At 35.7% G+C, this 19,530-nt stretch overlaps 1 protein-coding gene across 1 annotated transcript in view; it reads right to left on the minus strand.

The window, feature by feature from the left end:
- Nucleotides 1-19,530, minus strand: part of HCN1 (hyperpolarization activated cyclic nucleotide gated potassium channel 1) — a 365,548-nt gene that overhangs the window by 312,491 nt on the left and 33,527 nt on the right. The window contains exon 2 of the mRNA XM_060146056.1: nucleotides 4,394-4,817. Within this exon, the coding sequence (XP_060002039.1) occupies nucleotides 4,394-4,817 (424 nt within the window). The remainder of the gene's footprint in view (nucleotides 1-4,393; nucleotides 4,818-19,530) is intronic.

Here is a 19,530-nt window from a genome sequence, read left to right on the forward strand (position 1 = left end):
ATAGCAAGAGCTAGTTTCTAATCTAAACCAATTAGAATGCTAAAATTAACCAAAGACAGAAACTGCAGTCTGTATTAGCTCCCTGTAGAATACATTTCCTTATTAATGTTCTATTGTTAAACATAATTTGTACATAAATCTGCCTCTAAGGCAAGATAAAAATCTAATACTGATTGCTAGAAGGGCATTGCAACGTTCCAGACACATTATTCATCTGAAATTGCTATAGACATATTTGAAGATCAGAACCACAGCCCTCTTCCTTGCCTCAAAATAAGCAAGTTATTTGTGAGAGGGCTAAAATCTATACAAGGAAAGTTGAGGGGATAGTAAATATAGAATGAAAAATAAAATATTATAGGTATGTATTCCAAAGCCATAGTTATTACAGGAGCTTCATGTGTTTGCCATCCATTTTTAACACTGCCCATGAAGAATTTCCACTTTCTGTGACATTGAATCCTACAAATAGATAACCATTACAGAGGAATATTTCTCTTTTCAATTACTATTTCCAAAATATCTAATAATTTCAAGGATCATCTGCCTTTGATAAAATGACAGGGATCAGCAGCTACAGCATTCAATGTTCCTGGAACTCTTCACCTTTAAATAATCTCCTATTTACTAAGCTCTTAATCTACCCTTTATTGCTTCAGTGGCTGGTGACTGTCAAAAATTGTAAATAATATTCCATTTAATTTCTGAGGATTTCCTCACCATATGTCTCTTTTAGGAGGATCACAGAGAACGGGTTCTCTGTGATAGGTTACAAAAGAGCACTCTGGCCCAGGTCACTGACTTCACTTGAAATACAACAATAACAACAACGTTGAATTAAGGGAATGATTTTTTTAAGCCAAATTACAAGAGTGGGAGAGATTCACCTCTGCTTTCGGGCGTTTACAGGAAAAGGAATTTTTTGACCGGATTTATCTAAACAATTGCCACAGATTTTCACCTCACCTGGCCATACATGTAAAGTTTCAGTACAGTGTCAGAGAGCCCTAATTGTGCATCCTAAAGCCATTGATCTTATCATTGCCTCATGAAACCAACTTTCCCCCTGACTTCTTAACACCATGTGTTTCATAAATCAGTTGGCCAAATCAGTTCTTTCCTTCTATATTAACCACTATATTCAACTTTAGCAAGGATAGTAACATAAGGGCTAAATTTTAAAGTTTCTGTATTTCATTCACAATATTTCTCTAATTTATCTGGCTTTGGCACTTCCTGTTGTTTATCAGTTGAACTAATTCAGATCGGAAAAAAAAAATGTCTCATTGAAGATGGAAGCAGTTTCCTATAGAAGGCAGCCACTTTCCTTGGGAATGATTCATTTAAAACAGTGGCAGCTCCCAGACTTCACACATTACTTCCCCAAATTTGCTGAATTTAGCATTAGCCAGCTTGGTACTAAAACACTCAGAACTCAAAGACATGTGGGTGAACCCACATCTTCCTCTGTACTCTTATTCTAAATGCTCATAGAGCAACCTGATTATCTGTTGTGTTTCTACTTGTAAACACATCCTGGTGGCATTTATAAAACCCAGGTAGAGCTTTACCAATTTGGAACCATTCAAGTTTCTTTGTGACTTTGGTTTCAATCACGTAGGTGATGAAATAATGAATCCGTATTAAATTTGGGTTAATTACTACTGTATTTTTTCTCTGCTTAGCAGTGTTACTAACAGACATTAAATATCCATGATATATGTGATATTATATGGGGATATCATATAATCAAGAAAACATTCTTCATGAAGTAAGCTTATGATTCATTTATTATCAAGGTCATTTATTTATAAGAAAGATCTTGCCAACTCACAACTCTAGCTTGAATGGGTTTGGTTACCAAATGTCTGTAAGTGTATATTAAATTGCATTTTACAGTAATGATGGCAGTGAGCTGATGCTCCTGAATTATATCCTGGCATCTTTGAAACACCATCAAGTTACACAGACCTAGGTGTCTGTGACTGCTGCCAGGAACTAGAGGACAACGGTATTAAGCAGTGTGCTCTTCTATGACTGTACAGCCTGCCATTTTATCTGGTAGAATGCCATCTGTTCATCCTTCTGCCATTCTCTAGGGTAACTGGGTTCAAACTACAAGACACTGAAAATAGTCGCATTGCCCACTGTATTTATGATTGACTGAGTATTTATATCAGTGACTTTTCTTCTCACAGGCTACTCGTTACAATATTTTTTGTGACCATGTTTTAAGAAGCAAATATTCAGATTTTATGTTGCTTGGACCACAAAGTTCAGTTAAGAAAAGTTTCCTACAATTTTTGATTATATATATATAAAATGGTGTAATATTAAGGTATTTCTCATTAAAAGAATATATATGTTATGGTGAGAAGCTATATGGTTATGTGGTTAAGAGCTTTGCCAAGGTCAGGTCAGGTTGTCAAGGTCAGGTTGCCAAGGTCAGAATCCCAGCTCCACCTATTACTAACCCTGTGAATCTGGGCAAGTTAACCAGAGTTATTAGGAAGATTCAATGAACTAATCCATGTAAAGAATCAAACATATTACTTGACATATAATAAGCCATCAATAAATATTAGCTATTTTTATCAATTATCACCTTGTTTTGATATTAACATTAGCATAATAATGTTTGAAAACCAAACATTTTTTACATGTTAGATGGAATGTGCTATATAGAGACACATTATAAGACGAATCCAATTTCTCAAATGTGCTTCATCTTATTTTAAATATAATCCGTATCCATATTTTAAGAATGATCCATTTTTATGTCTTTTTAGCAGTGTCTTATGCAGTGTCTTATTATTGTATGTCATTTCCTGAAATCCTAGGAACCAAAATGTCATCAACAAGCACACACAAAACATTGTTACAGTCTCACAGAAAGCAGAGCTAATGTTCACCGAAGTTCCATTTTATGACTTGTTTAAACCTAAATTCCAAAATATAATTCATCCTAAAAAGCATTTCTGTAGCTAGTAAAGTGGCGATTCATTCCTAGCCAATGTATGGTTTTCTTTAGTGCAGGTTTAGGCACTCTGGAGGCCTCTTTGACCCTCATTTTTATGCAGACAATAAAGTTCAAGTTATAATTAATTTTTTTAAGATACATTTAGAAGGAAAAGAAAATCAAAAAGTTAATATACAGACTCTGAAATTAGGGACATAACCTCCTTTGCTTGGTGATGGTACATTTAACTCAGATCTTTGGAAACTCCAGTTGGCTGAGCCCTTTCAGGTCCCACCAATTGCCTAAGAACAACAGATGCCTTATTCAGCAAAATATTGGCCAGATTCACTGTATTTATTCACTGTAGTATTTGTGTTTTTTATGTAATAATTTCCCTCCGGGGTATGCTGTTTTTCAGTATTATGAAATGAACTAGTAGAGAAAACCTATAATAAATAATTATAGGCAAAGAATAAGAATGAGCAAAATTATTATACTAAAATCAGTCTTTACACATACAACTTGGAAATACTAAAAAAAAAATCTGTTTTCTTCAAACACAAATTCTCTGAAATTTCAATATTAGAGGAAACATATTCCACATTATTTCACAGAGCTAATGATACAAACTAGGTTAGCAATCAGACCCTACAGCTTTGTCAAAGATGGTACTTGATGTGTTAGATAAAACAAACTAATATTAGATATTAAACAAAAACAATCTCCCATGGTGGAAGAGGGGCTGCACTGGTTAAGATAAAAATTTGTTGATTAAAGTAGATTTGCTTTTAAAAAAAAAACTAGTATGGAATCTAAAAGAAAAAAAAAATGGTTCTGATGAACCTAGGGGCAGGACAGGAATAAAGGCGCAGACGCAGACGTAGAGAATGGACTTGAGGACACGGGGAGGGGGAAGGGTAAGCTGGGATGAAGTGAGAGAGTGGCATGGACATATATACACTACCAAACGTAAAATAGATAGCTAGTGGGAAGCAGCTGCATAGCACAGGGAGATCAGCTCTGTGCTTTGTGACCACCTAGAGGGGTGGGATAGGGAGGGTGGGAGGGAGACGCAAGAGGGAGGAGATATGGGGATATATGTATATGTATAGCTGATCCACTTTGTTATAAAGCAGAAGCTAACACACCATTGTAAAGCAATTATACTCCAATAAAGACATGTAAAAAAAAGACTGAATTGGCATAAGACAAACGTTTTACAATCACTAATTTTTTCACTTCACTCAAATCCAGTATTCGACCATACCTTTTGAGGATACAAATATACCACTTACATACCAAAAAAAAAAAAAATGAAATTTTTCTTTTTGAATTTCATAAAACTCATTATACATAGCACAGTTGCTCATTTTGAAAGTTATAGTTTAAATCGCATGATATAGTAGCTTTAAAAATGTAAAAGATATGTCTTACCTCTTCCCACTGATGTATGTATCTAATTAACCTTGAAAGTCGTAATAAACGCAAGAGACTGAGAATTTTTGTAAACCTCACAATGCGAAGTGCCCTGGCTGTCTTGTAAACTTCTGAATCCATTCCTTTTTCTACAATGAGAAAGATATAATCCACTGGGATTGATGAGATGAAGTCAACCACAAACCAGCTTTTTAAATAATTCATCTTGATCACTTTAGGGTCCAGGATGATTTCAGAACTATCTTCATTGACAGTCCCAGTCCTGAAATTCATGATCAAGTCCAAAAGGAAAACTGTATCTGAAGCCACATTGAAAATAATCCATGGTGTTGTTGTCTGTTCTGTAAAGAATGTGATTCCAACTGGTATGATGACCAGATTTCCAACCATCATTATAAGCATTATTAAATCCCAATAAAACCTACAATAAATAAAAAAAATCAGATTTTAAGATGTAGACAATGACCAGCCTGTTCTCCCTGCCCCCCACCACCATAAAAATTATTACTGACTTATGGTTAAATAAATGACTAGAAGAACAGAATGTCAGTTTGGTAAATAAGGTAGCTCCTTCAGTGGCCATAAAGTTAAATCTAAGTAAAATTAATATATTCCTAAAGCAAGGCATTGTGATTATAGAATTCTAAAAATTACTTTCTATAAAATGTTATAGAAATAAATTCATGAACACCCATACCCCCATTTATCTGATAAAGAAGCAAAAATAAACTCCCCTATAGTTAATATACAATATGGATGAAAACAAGGGAGAAGATCCAGAGATCTATCTTTAAAAAAGCTGCCTTTGAGAAGACTCTTTGGAGGTGTTTTGAAGTACTTTATATGTAAAATTACCAATCATAGATTAGAATAAACAGTAATAAATAGGGCACATGAACAATATTGGTACTGCAGATTTATCTCTAGAACTACAGGTCAACCATAAATTCTAGAACCTCCATAGCTTCACAGCACTCCAAATATTTATGCTTTATTCTTCTTAATTTAAAATGAGAAAACTAATTTTGTTCTGAGGCTGAAAATACTTGAACTGACTCTAGGTTTGAAACTAGAATCTAGTTAAAATTTGCACTTTTGTCACTGCTTCACTGAACAACTTTAAATATATTGCCAATATTTTTCCAAACAATACTTTCCTTAAAATTTCTGATTTAATTTTCAACACAGCTATGATTACTAACTACCTTTTGAAACACTCTTATCCCACCTTATATTAAAATTAGGAAATTTATTCCAGGTTAATATAGCATTAATATATAGTTAATATTTATTAATATAGAATAAATTCAGCAGAGATTATTGTATTATTCTCATTTGGTTTATTTCAAAGTCTATTGACACTGTATTTAGACTAGATAATAGACTATACTTGTTACAGTATATACTTATAAAAATAAAGAAACAAATCAACTAATATAACTCTATGGTCATAAAATAGTCTCTGGAAACATGAACTACTTCATTCTAGTCGAAGGTGTACTCTCTTAGCAGTTGTGTTACAAAAATGGTATAAACTTTCATGACATTTCTGTTAGCCAAGATATTATTTTACATTAATTCTCCTCCTTAGACTATTTGGGCTACATTTTGGTAAGGTATACATTTGCATGAACCTTTCAAAGTTATTATCATTCCTAATTATGAGTGACTCCTGGGTTAAAAGTAGTAGTACAAGAAAGAACTATAACAGTCCCACTCTGCCCTGTTTTCTACCCCCCCACCCCAGGATTATATAAAAGATAAATGTTTGTCATTTTGAAGATTTCACCAGTCTTTCCGTCAAAACTTACCTATAGAGTTATGGACAAGTATACAAATACCCATGTCAATCATACATCATGCCCTGGCAATTTCAATGAAATTTTTTCTCTTTTTTTTCTCCTCTCCTAATGGAAATGCAAAATGTGCCATTTAATACACTAAGGACAGAGGAGAGATGTAGGGCAGATGCAATATTGTAATAGCTGTTTCACAAAAAAGTGACATCACTGAACTCTAAAATGAAATTGTGTGTGCCCTGAGGATTTTCACTTTACTGGACACTCTTATCAGTCTCTTCTCTGCCCTCCTCTCTGCTTTCCCCTGAAAGGCTGCTGTTCCCTTGGGTGTTACACATAGCCCTTTTATCTTCTATTCGACACATGCTCTTTCGGCAATATTATACACTCATCCATGTCTTTAATGATTAATTCATAATTGATGACTACAAAAGCATTATCTCCAGTCCATTCCTGTATTCTAAGCCTCCTAATCCTTATAATAGCAGTCTATTAAATCTGTCCCCTTGCATATCTCACACTCATGTCAAACAGCATGCCCAAGCTCAATCTCATCACATTCCCTCCCACAGACATCCACCAGATATTCCCTGTGTCAGAGAATGGAACAATGCTCTACCTGATTTGCAAGCCAGAAACCTTGGAACCATCCTAGATAACCCCTGGCCTGAAATCTACTTAATCTCATTATTCAATCAATTACCAAGGCTTTTTGGTTCTAACATGTAGATGTAAGTTGTATTCATCCATTTGTCCTTTATCATTCCCACTGCAGCTGTCTTCAACCAGAAATTCTCAACAGTTGCTTAATTTAGAGACAAGTTACTTAAATTCTCTAATCCTAATTTTTTTCATTTGTAAAATAAAGATTATTATAGAACCAAATGTGTAGGGTTTTACAGATTAAAAAAAAAACAAAAACAAAACACTATATGAAAATCACAGCTCCTAGCAGAGAACAAGCTGTGGCACACGATGCTGGTAGCATACGTAGTATTCATCTACCTTTCCTTGCTTACCAAAAGATATCCAATTTGGGGAAAGCAGTCAGGAGCCCTTTGGAAAATACTCACTTTTACATACATGCTTGTATTTCTGTTACTAAGATAGAAGCTATTTTTAAGGAAAACTCATACTCTATCCTTCTTAGTCAACAGAAATGAAAAGGATGAGTGCCATCCACTCTTTATTTTAGCAATAATGTTTGCCACACCGTAGCTTTTTATGTGGTGCTTACTATGGACTGAAGCCATTAGATATCAATATGTATCAATATGAAGCTCAATTAAACCTTATAATTTCCTTTTAAAGTATCATTGACCATATTTTGCAGTCATAAACACAATTCTATAGACTTTGCATAATATAACACTTTCTTTGGTTAACATGGATTCATTCCTTAGCTAGCCAAGGAAAATACAGTTATCACCCACTCTAGAAGTTGCTTTAAAAAACAGCAGTGAATATGTTCCTGCAAACTGACCTCATGAGACTCTCATGCCTCCCTGCCCACGAGTTTCTCTTAGCTTTTTGCTCTGAAAATTTCTTTGGATACTCAGGCCCTCCCTTTTCCTTAACTCTCAATTTCTATGTCTTGCACATTTTATTACAGAATCGTCTTTCCTACCCACTCCCTCTTTGCATTCCCATTGTTATCTCTCTAGTTTGGGCAGAGCTAGCTCTTGCTTGGAATATCTCAAAGAGTCTCCTGTCTATGGAATCTGATCAATTCTACCTGCCAGTACCAGAGTGACCATCTAACGTGTAACTTACCAGGTCAAAACCATCATGGACCCTCTCAATTAAGTAAAAACATCAAGGCATTCCCTGATATAGCCTCCTCCTCCGTTCCCCGTCTCTTCTTTAACCCTTTATGGCAAGTACCTCATAGCTCAAGCAAGAGTACTTGCTCTTACCTTGCCATCATGCACACCTAGGTACACATACAGGAGATATGGTTACTTCCATTCTACCCGTTCCTTTTCGTATCAGCGTTCTACCTGTCCTTCAAGTCCCATTCTGGCAATGAATTTCTTTGTTTTTTTTTTTTTACAACTTCCAGAGCAACGTTTATTTTCAGTATGCTTCTTATTTCACTTTTGCTTTTGTTACTATTTGCCTTTGTTTCCTCCTTGGATTTAAGTTCTTTGAAGTTCAAAACTATATTGTCTTCTGTTTAATTTCTGCATAATGTAGACAGTATCCAGGACAGCAAGTGCTAAGAAGATATATTCATTAAATTTTAAGTGGAAACATACACTTCATGAGGATATTTAAAGAAATCCTTTTTTAATAAGTCAAAGGCCATTAATGCAGTAAATACTTTCCCAATATATCTTTTATATAACTAGATTTTTATTCATTGAGGGCTTTTATAATATAGGATACATTAAAATAAATAGGAAACAAAGAGATTAAAAATATGTTCTGAGGTCAGACCGCCTGCAAACTAAACAATTTTGGATTTACACCTGGTTTTGAATGTTACAAAAACCCCCTCTTATTCATCTTGCTCTAGAGAGACCGTATTTGTCAAAGATCTTGATTGCACTTTGAAGGCAGCCTAGGGTTCAAATCCTAGTTCCACTAGCTGTATGGTTTGGAGCAGGGTATTTAACTGCTGTGAATTTCAATTTTCTCCTACTACTCTCAGAGTTTCTCTTCCAGGAGGACTGCATACAATGATGTGTGCAAAGCATATAGAACCTGTGATATAGAAAGACAACTTTGTCTGTAAAACCAACACTCACTGCAAAGCCAAGTCTTGACAATTACAGTAGAATAATAACCTAGGTAATCATTTTTACTTTATACTAAGAGTAGATAGAATATACAAAATAAAATGGTATTTCAGTCATAATAGTTCACTAAAACTATGGTCACTTTAATTACTAATAAATAATTTTCACAGACAAATTATTTTTATGTTAAGAATTCATTTCTCCCTTAAGTTTTTAGAAGAGAAAAAGTGGCATTGCAAAGATTAGTCCATGATCTTAACTGTGAAGAATTCAGAATTCAGTCATGCTCCTTTCTTTTTACCCACTTGGATCTCTCTCAGGCTTGTGGTGAATAAAGACCACACTTCTGTCCTAACAAGAATTTCGCACTCTTTCAGGTTCCCCTGCCCCCTTATGACATCTGCTCTAGTTGAAATAATCGGATGTCAGACATTTCTACCCCAAAGCCTTAAAGAGATTAAAACAATTCCCATATTTCACTACTGAAGATGCTTATCTTTAAATTTTTGTCTCTAAATATTGAGTAAAAGGTTCTCTTCTCCCCTCTCTCTGATGAAGTAAATATTTGTCATTAAATGGAATGGAGGAAGGGACTTCTGGTCAAACCCTGAAATGGGACCAGATTTATACATGGCTACTCTTTTGCCTGTTGTTGAAATCAACTGATGCGACAAACCTGTCCCACTATTCACACTTGAGTCACTCCTAACAATTATGTCTTTAGATGTCAAACATAAATTGGGCATACACTTGTAAACCAACTTATTTATCAATCTAAACAAATAAATAAACCAATGTCCAGCTGGATTTACTTGTTATAAAACACATAGTCCTTGCAATTATATTTTAAATTTTATTTAAAACTGATTCAATTTTCAAAAGTTCAATTAACAGCCTGATTATTAGGCACATATCTCTTGAATAATAACAGGAAGTGTCTTCTCTTAAGTGCTAGGTCCTCTTCCTAGTACTGTCAGTGGCAATTCACCCCACCAAGTCTCAGCAGCCAACACCTGAGCTTTGATCTAATGGGTTCTCAGACATCCTTTGTCACCTTGCAAACATCATTATTTAGAATATTCACACTGGGGCTGACGTTCTGTAGGACATATGCCTATCCTAAACCTTGCAAAGAAGTTTTCTAGGTCAGGTCTATTATTTAGTCTAATGCCTTGCTATCTTGCAAGGACAAATTCATTGTCTATGGCGGGTGGGGAGTGAAGAGATCAGAAAACACAGACAACTTAAATATGGGTATTTTGAAGTGAAAATACACTAGCTTTCTTAATAAAGATCCCAGTTGTAGGAAAGTTTAGCCTAACTTATGGATAAAATTAACTTAAACCATATTTGAAGACAAATGATTTCTGGTAAATAGCAATTTACCCAATAAGAACTTGAGATGGGTGGGAGGTACATTATGTTTTAGCTAATGTTATTTATTAAAATGAGCTAATGAGACAGAAACTTAATCCCTACGAAGGTATTAAGATCTGCACCAGTACAGGAAAAAGTAAACATGTTTTTTCTACTTCCCCCTTCCTCTGAAACTGAACTTTATTCTTTGTGTGTTAATCTTCTAACTGCCAATATTAACAGCCTTATATTGGTCCATGAACTCTTGTTTGTGGCACTTTACAACTTTGTTCACTCCTCCTACTTGAAACTCTCCCAAATCTTCAGTTTCTATGATTCTGCATTTTCGTAGTTTCTCACTCATATTTATATATTAGCAGAAATTAATTTTCCTCAAGCTTTACCTGACTTCTCTTCTTCCACCATTCAAGTTGGCATTCTACAGTACTATCTCATCCCACTTTTCATCCCTCATTGGTCTCATTGGTCTCGCTCATTGGTCTCATCAGTCGCCACAGGCTAAACTGATACCGTAAAGTAACCTGTCTCAACTCTATCACTGGCCTTAACCTCTGAGATGGAGTCATGCATTTCTAACTACATCCTGCATAGTTAGTGGCCTCTAAGTGTTCCAGTGGAATAGCCATCTCAACAGGCTGAAATCCAAACCAATGAACCTTACGGCCCCCAAATAATTCTCCTGATATTTGTATGTCTGTTTATTGTAGCATAGCTTCTTCCTTTTTTTATTTTCGTTAGCCAGCCACTAGGCATAAAATTTAAAAGTTATCCCTGATTCCTCTGTTCACCCAGCTCTGACCTTTGATCCTTTGCCGAGCCTTACATTCCTTCTAATACAATAGAAGCTTTTCATTTTGTTCCATTGCCATCATCTTCTATGAAGTTTTTATTACATCATTATTCTGCTTACTAATTTTCCTGTTTCTACCTGCCCCAGGAAATTACTTCCTATTTATATCCAACAGACTTTTCCTATTGCTTGCAAAATGAAATGTAATCATTCAAAATCCTCTAGAGTATGTCCCAATTCTATATCTCAAAGCTTAACTTTTTGTACATGCATGATCCTCAGCTAAATTAAAAAAGACCCTGTTTTTCAGACTTTTCATCTTTGTCATTGCCCAACAGATGTCTGGGATTTCCTTTCCTAAAACCCAAACTCAACCTCTACACTTCCTAACATTATTTCAATGGTCAACTTAAATGCCAGTTTCTTCACAGTACCCTCTTTTATCCCATCCCCAGATCAGTTGGAGTTTATCTCCTCCCTGCCCCAACTCCTACTTCAATCTCTCTCTGCGATCTCCAGCATTTGAGGACACCAACTAGTGAACACTGAATAACTCACCATAATGAAGTGTCGGTAATAATTTGATAAAGACCATTCAATAAACGTTGTCTGAATCAAACACTGCTTTTGTGCTCATTCCAAGCCAAACTCTATGCCAATTTTCTTTACACTTAAATTGCCTAGCAAATAGTATACATGTGTCTGATTTCCCAATGATCAAATTCCAAATTAATCACATTTATGTTAATGAGGTTTTATTACAATATTATAAGATTTTAATTAAAACACATATGATCATTTGTTTTTTTGGATGGTTTGGAAATTAAATAGGTACAAGCCTTTTTTTACTTCTTCTTGAGTGGTATGGCATATCTTTAAACTATGCTAAATTCTTGCTTTAGACAACAGGAAGAAAGATGTCATTCAAGGGTACTTTCATTATGTCATTCAAATTTACTTCAAATGAAGCCCACAACTTTCATTCCTTTGAACCAAAACATCCACTTATCCATAAATGTCCCACACGAAATACATTTCTATAAGTCTATAGCTTTTTTTAAAAATAAATTTATTTTATTTTATTTATTTTTGTCTGCGTTGGGTCTTCGTTGCTGCGCACGGGCTTTCTCTAGTTGCAGAGAGTGGGGGCTACTCTTCGTTGTGGTGCGTGGGCTTCTCAGCAGTTGCTTCTCTTGTTACGGAGCACGGGCTCTAGGTGTGCAGGCTTCAGTAGTTGTGGCTCCTGGGCTCTAGAGCGCAGGCTCAGTAGTTGTGCTGCATGGGCTTAGTTGCTCCTCAGCATGTGGGATCTTCCTGGACCAGGGCTCGAACCCCTAACCCCTGCATTGGCAGGCAGATTCTTAACCACGGCGCCACCAGGAAAGTCCCAGTCTATAGCTTTAATCAGAAGTTACAGAATGAAGCAGAACTCCCTGAGAATTAAGCAGGTCTATGCTGCGGTACTCTCCTTATGATGACATATAGATTTTCCATAAAAATAAAAGTCCTAAATGTATAAAAGGTGAGTAGAAAATGTGTAAAATAGCTCCTAGTGTTTAAATTTAGAGTTCTTAAAAAAGTCCAACGTAAACCTACTCCTTAGCTTCTTAGTATTTTTTTAAAATTTATCACTGAGTGATTTTTAAAACTTTTATTCTCTCCTTTGACAGTCAGCACTTTAATCCTTTAAGGAAAGCAGAAATATTGTCAGAGGTCATGTCAACCAAAATGTGTCCTAGTACCATTCACTCCAGTATAAAATTCAGTAAGTTGAGTCTATTTTTTAACTGTTTCCAGGGACAGACTAAAGGACATTAGGTGATCACACTGACAGACAGTCCCATGACATAGACAATGAACACACCTTTATTTTGAAGCTCAGTTAAATGACTATCAGTTGATAAGGGCTTTGTATTTGTTGATACACTTTCATCCAACCACTTTGAAATTTTGAAAAGGAAGGTGACTGATTCTTCCCTGTCTAAATACATAGCTAACTTAAGGTGTATTCAGGTTTGGAAGTTTCAATTTCAGAATAATTCTCCTCTCATAAGCTTCCCACCACATGGCTTATTTTCAAATCATCCATTTTATCTTCCTGTGGCTGATAATACATGTCCCTTGTGTTTCTTGTTACTCTACAGATCTCAGTAAATCCTTATCCTCTTTGTCCTTTCTAAGCTGCCGATGCCATGTAGATTTTTTGCATTATTGCTCCAGTTTGAGGATGTGATGGAAGGTTCAGAATCAATGTCCAAACACATTATTGTGTCTGGAAGTCTACAAAATGTCTGCATTTTACAGAAGTTTTGGAATGTGCCAATGATTCTCATTTTTATATATAATACCTCATTGAATTTTGAAAAGAAAAGCAGCATCAAGGCAATGAAGTGTAAGTAATATTTATCAGATAATAGGCATTTTGTAAACATTGTTTCATTTGATATTCATTTGATATTCAAAACAACCAAAGAGGTAGGCAGCATAACCTAAATTTAACGAGAGGAAACTGAATCTCATCCAGCAAAAGACTTTTCTTAAATTCTTGTAGACAGGAAATGAGAAAAATTGCTTTGAACCCACGACCAATTCCCATGCTTACACTCCTTCTACACTATTCAATGCCTGAATAAATGATTCAAGGATTTTAAGAGTAGCATTAAAAAACAACAACAACTTTCCCACAATAGCCATATGTTCACCTGCCCTTATCAGTCACCCATCTGAAATGAGAACAAAATTGTTTCACAAGGAAAAGTCTAAACCCTGAAGGGAAGTAGACTGTGGTGCTGCAGATATGGCTCCATGGCTGGGCTTTGGTTTCTGTGCCTTTCCATGCAGAAACCATTGAGAGTTTACCTACATCCCCAGAGAATCAACATGATAGTTCATCTGTCCCTACACCCATATAGGAGCACACATCTTCAAATAAAGGAACTATGGGATTACCTGCTTCAAACTCTTTCTGCCTTGACCTACAAAGATATCTCACTACTGTATAAACCGAAGTTAGTTCAGACGCTCTATAGTTCAAAAGCGCTTGGAAAGCAAGAGTCAAATTTAGTATCAACCAAATATTTTCTCCAAATAGTTACATTATAATAATTCCAACAAATATGTATTGGCTATCTTCCACATAGTACATATTGTTCTAAACATTCTGAGAAATGCAAACATAAATTATAAACAAACTCTGAAATCAAGAACTTCCAACTTAATAGGAAAACAAAGACTTGTACTTATTAAATAAGACTAGGAGAGAATTTAAGACATGTTCTAAATAGTACACTACAGGTACCCTGGGTTTCCCAAAGAGAGAAACAATTGGTCAGCTATTTAAAGAAACTATTATTATTAAAGAAACTCAAAGACAGCATTTGCTGAGGAGCTCCTAGGTTGCATTTTACTCACGGTACAAACATTAATTTATGAACATGTATGTGCAGCTTCCTGGGCTCGTCATTATATATACAAAGAGAATTAGACAGTCCTCAAGAAAATAAGGACTAGGGAAGACAAACAATCAATAATGTCTTCTAAAACAGGCTTATAAAAGAGCAATACTGAGGCACACAAAGGAGATAGTGATCAAGTCTTACTTGGGGGAAGGATAGGAGAAGTGGGCAGGATTTCACAGTCAGAGAGTTGATACTTTCCCTACACAACTGTAAAAACTTGTTTTGGTGTATACACTACACCACAAACATTTATTGAGCACCAAAACTGTGCTAGTTTCTAGGTTGCCACTAGGCACACACTAGAGTTGCCACCAGAATACCAAGAGAAATAGACACAAAATAGGGAGGTAAAGGGAATAAATGCCATGAAAAGTTAAAAGGTCTGGTGATGTATTTACTTTTTAGTTAATGTTTTAGGTCCAAGGGTATATCAAGTGTTTTCTCTTCATAAATTTTAAAATTTTGTTTTCCCAGTTAAGATGAAGGACCATGATCAAGAACAGCCAAGAATGTGATCAAATAAAAGCTCAATAAAAAAATGTTAAGTTCTGGGCATCCCTGGTGGCACAGTGGTTGAGAGTCCGTCTGCCGATGCAGGGGACACGGGTTCGTGCCCCGGTCCGGGAAGATCCCACATGCCGCGGAGCGGCTGGGCCCGTGAGCCATGGCCGCTGAGCCTGCGCGTCCGGAGCCTGTGCTCCGCAACGGGAGAGGCCACAACAGTGAGAGGCCCGCATACCGCAAAAAAAAAAGTTAAGTTCTGTTTACAGTTATAAATTTCACAGTACCATATTTTTTCTTCAGAATACTTTTTTAAAATAATCAATATCTACTTATTTTAACAGTAGACTTCTGAAGTTAAAGATTAATTTCCACAGGTTTTAGGTTCTATATGCATAAATAGGAATATCACTTCCATTTAGCTGATTTTTTTCCCTAAAACAACAATACCTAAAGATGGTATTTCATACTTGAATTGCATTGAGGTTTTCATCCACTTCCAGCTGCATATTATCTGAGGAGCAGAAGGAGTGATGTGTCAAGGAAGAAAATGCTTCTACCAGGAGCATATGCTCCCAAGTCTGTAACAAGTATCCAGGGTGTGTGGGCAGAGGAGCATTTGCTGTGGAATACTTAAGAATTGAGGACCAAAGTTCTTGAATTGTCTGGGCAACTCACACAAACATTAGGGCATATATTAAGCAGAACTGCCAGTATAATGAGAAATTTTCAGTCACCTACAAAGGAACCAAATAAACACACACTCCAATCCACTTCAGTCCCCACCAACAACTCATATATGTTTGTTTCTGCATAGCTGTAACTAGAAATGTTTGGCCTCTCTTCATTCATCCCTTCCTTCTTCATTCAGTGGCACTTATTAAACCTTTTTTTTTTTGCTTCAAAAAGGAAATATATTCACAATAGGAGGTTTCTCAGCAGATACCTGAATCCCATTAATAGGTTGAAGTTACATATACTTTTTTATGTAGCCCACTGACTTGAAGGAAAATGTTACACTTATTATAAATTTACTAAATTCTTCAAGAGGTTTTTGTGATTTGTACATTTCAGTTCACTTTAAAAGATATGGCTTCTACCTTCAGGTAAGTGACAGGTTGGGTGTTTAGTTTCTTCAACAGCTAAACAAGCAAATAACAAAAACAGGAAACTTGTGAAGAAATATAATCTCAGACTTCTCTTTGTACCAGAGAGATAATTGAAAAAAAAAAAAAAAGTAAAGACTCAAGAACTTATCTTATATATGTGTCAAAGATAGCAATTCTTGAAACAGTTATTTTGTTGTTTTGTGATGACTAATTCAAAAGTCACGATTCCAAAACCCATCTGGTGCTATATGACAACATAAAAGATTAAAAGGAAATACCAACCTATAGAATACTCTTATGAGAATTAAATCATGCCAAAACTGTTGGCAATGTAAAATTGGTGTAAATGTCTTAATTTACATTTCTACCTATCTCTGACCTTTTCTTTCACTAATCCTCAACCTGATCCCAGAGGTTTAGACAGGCTAATTTAATTATTTATCCTTCATGCAGCCTTTTCTTAATTTCTTCTGCACAACTGCTCCCTGCAAGAGCTTGGAATACACTTCACACCTTTCTTCTCTTCTTAACCTTCTCCATCTTCAAGTGTACCAGCAACTCCTCTAGCCCAGTCCTGAATTCTCTAAGCCACAGGCTCTCCTCTTTTCCTTCCACCTGTGTGGCACATGAACCTTAGAATGTGTTAAGCCTAATCTAAGAGCCAGCAAGAGCATCTCCAAAACATCTTTTTGGATGGGACTGAGGGGGTGGCAAGCTTTCAGTGTGGGAAAGGGATTTAAGAGGATTTGAAGTAAAACTATTTCCTTAGCCAGCACATTGTTTTTGCTGAATTAGTTTATTTATGGGTCGATAAAAAATAACAATATATCCTAAAGAGACTTAACACTTCACACAAGATTGCAAAAATCATTTGGGTGGGCATAAGCTCTCACAAGCCACCCCTTGATATTTTTATGGAGAGCAATGATCATTCTATTGCATTTGAAGAAAACCTGCAACAGTGCAGTGCACATAGTAAGCCCTAGAGAAGCATTCAGGGACTGAATGAAGAAATCACCTCCAGGCTTGGCCATGTGCCCCAAGCATACAGTCCCTAAGTACCTTGGCTTTTCCTTCACACACAAAAAAATGCTTTGTATTTTCATATGCATGTGGACGATTTTTCTAAGGTCTGTTTCTCCAACTACAGTGGATGTACCATGGTCAGGAACTTCATCTATTTCTCCTTTCCACTATGTCTCCACTGTCTAACATAATGCCTGCAACTAGAGTGAATTCTCTAAACATCTACTGAATAAAGGAATACATGAATATTCAGGGCCTTAAGAAACAAAGGCACTGTAATGGAATTTCGGTGTACAAGTATCGGTCCCTTGAATGTTTTATTCTGTTTTGGACACATTAATATCATAAAAATATGGAAAAACTAGAAAACGTCCAAAAACGAATAAGGAGGAAAAGGTAATTAAAGAAATGGGAAGCCTTACTTGTGAGGAAAGACTCAAAAAGCTGAATACGTAAAACTTGGCTAGATTAAAACTCCGAAGAAATGTGAACAGATTCCACACATTCTTGAAAGTAAACAAGGACTTAGTTTAACCAGTACAGTAAGAGGGTAGAGGAGGAGCCATGGAACTCACACTGGCTGGTCTTACAAACCCCCGCAGCTTCCAAGAAATGAGCCACAGAAGGGCACAGTAACTAATGCTTAGAGGAATAGTTTTCAAACGTCAGGGGCCACTGATCCTAGTGGTTTGTCTTGAGATCAGAACCCAAGGATTGTTTGCTGTGCAACCTGTCAGGAGACCTATGCTGGTATTGGTGAGAGGAAACTGTCATTCTCACATTGCTTGCTGAAAAACAAACATCCAACGGAAAACTATTATATTTGTTTCACACCCATTTGTCTTATACTGCTCCTCCTTTGAGTTGAAACTGTATGTTAGATTTTAAAAGAATTAAAGCTATTATCTTAGAATATCAAACCCCTTCACACTGAAAACTCTTATGTTTTCAAAAAAAACTGAAAAAAATATAACCACGTGTTGAGGCATTTTAAGTACTAGTACAGTGTCAAGTGTGCTGGAAATATATTAGAGACTGAGGCCCTTAACAACTTTACATCACATTAAATTGTAAAACATGTATTGAAAGAAAATCGTGTCCAGTATCAGCATGAAATGTTTTGCAAGTTATCAACCTGAACATTCTAGAATTCTCTGAATTATAACTTGATGAAATTCCAGGAACTAATACTAGTAAGGTGAATCAACTTTACAGTACTATTTTGTTACCCTTCCAATTGGTTGTCAAAATACTATGACATTGTAGGTGTTTGTCAGACAATAGCTATTTCCCAATTGCTGTAAAACAACTTAGTAGTCACAAAGTATGTTCACGATAATCATTTTCATTTTATTTACTCAGCAGTTCTGTGAGACATACATGTTTTATTACCTCTGTGTTTACAGATGAGAAATCTGAAACAAAATGGTATGTGACTTAGCCAAGATCACTTGGCTAGTTAGTAGCTTCTGAAGCTTGAAGCCAGGTTTTCTGGTAACTAACCCAGGATTCTTTCCAGTCTAACATCATGCATCATATTATTTTAATTTGTATTTATTTGTACTCTTACATAAAAAGCAATATCGTTTATGCCATAGCCATGGCACAATTTTCCTTATATGCTCAGGAATGACTTAATGGAAAATAATTAGTATTAATTATCAAAATAGATAGCCACAAATGCAAAATCATGTATTTCTCTCTGGCTCCACTCCAAATATGTTCTACTGAAAATACTCCCATACAGCAGATCCATAATTTGGACTTAGATGATATCCATTTATTAAATTCCAACCTTTATGGATATTACCAGACAAGCAAGCATTCTACTGAGAGACAGGAGTCTTATTTAATAAGCATAATGTTGGCTTTTTGCTTTAATATTTTCCAACTTAACTGCTTTTTCTTTTAGGATAAATTTATAGAAAAATAGTAGTTATGCCTTTAAGCCAAAAATAGTGGTCTGTTATTATCTTGTTGTCAGTTGTAGTTTTGTTTATTATTGACCAAACAAGTTTACTGGTGCTAGGGGAAAAAAACCTACCTGAGAATAAGCAGAATAATATAGCAGAAAGAAGACTAGACTGGATGCAGAAATGCTGAAATTCTGATATTTAATACTATCTAGACCTTATAATCTTGAGAAAAATCCCCTCAGTATGGATCTCTGTCTTCTCCCCTGTAGAAAGTGAACCTAGATGGGCCCCAACAATCTTCTCAGATCTAAGAGTTTTATTTTGTAGGAGTTATCCGTGTATCAGAGCAAGAAACTGAGAGAACTGAAGCAATTTTTAAGAAATTTAATTATGGAAACTAACTTGGTGAAGGCAGAG

Source organism: Lagenorhynchus albirostris, chromosome 3 (genome assembly GCF_949774975.1).
Source record: "Lagenorhynchus albirostris chromosome 3, mLagAlb1.1, whole genome shotgun sequence".
NCBI lineage: Eukaryota > Metazoa > Chordata > Mammalia > Artiodactyla > Delphinidae > Lagenorhynchus > Lagenorhynchus albirostris.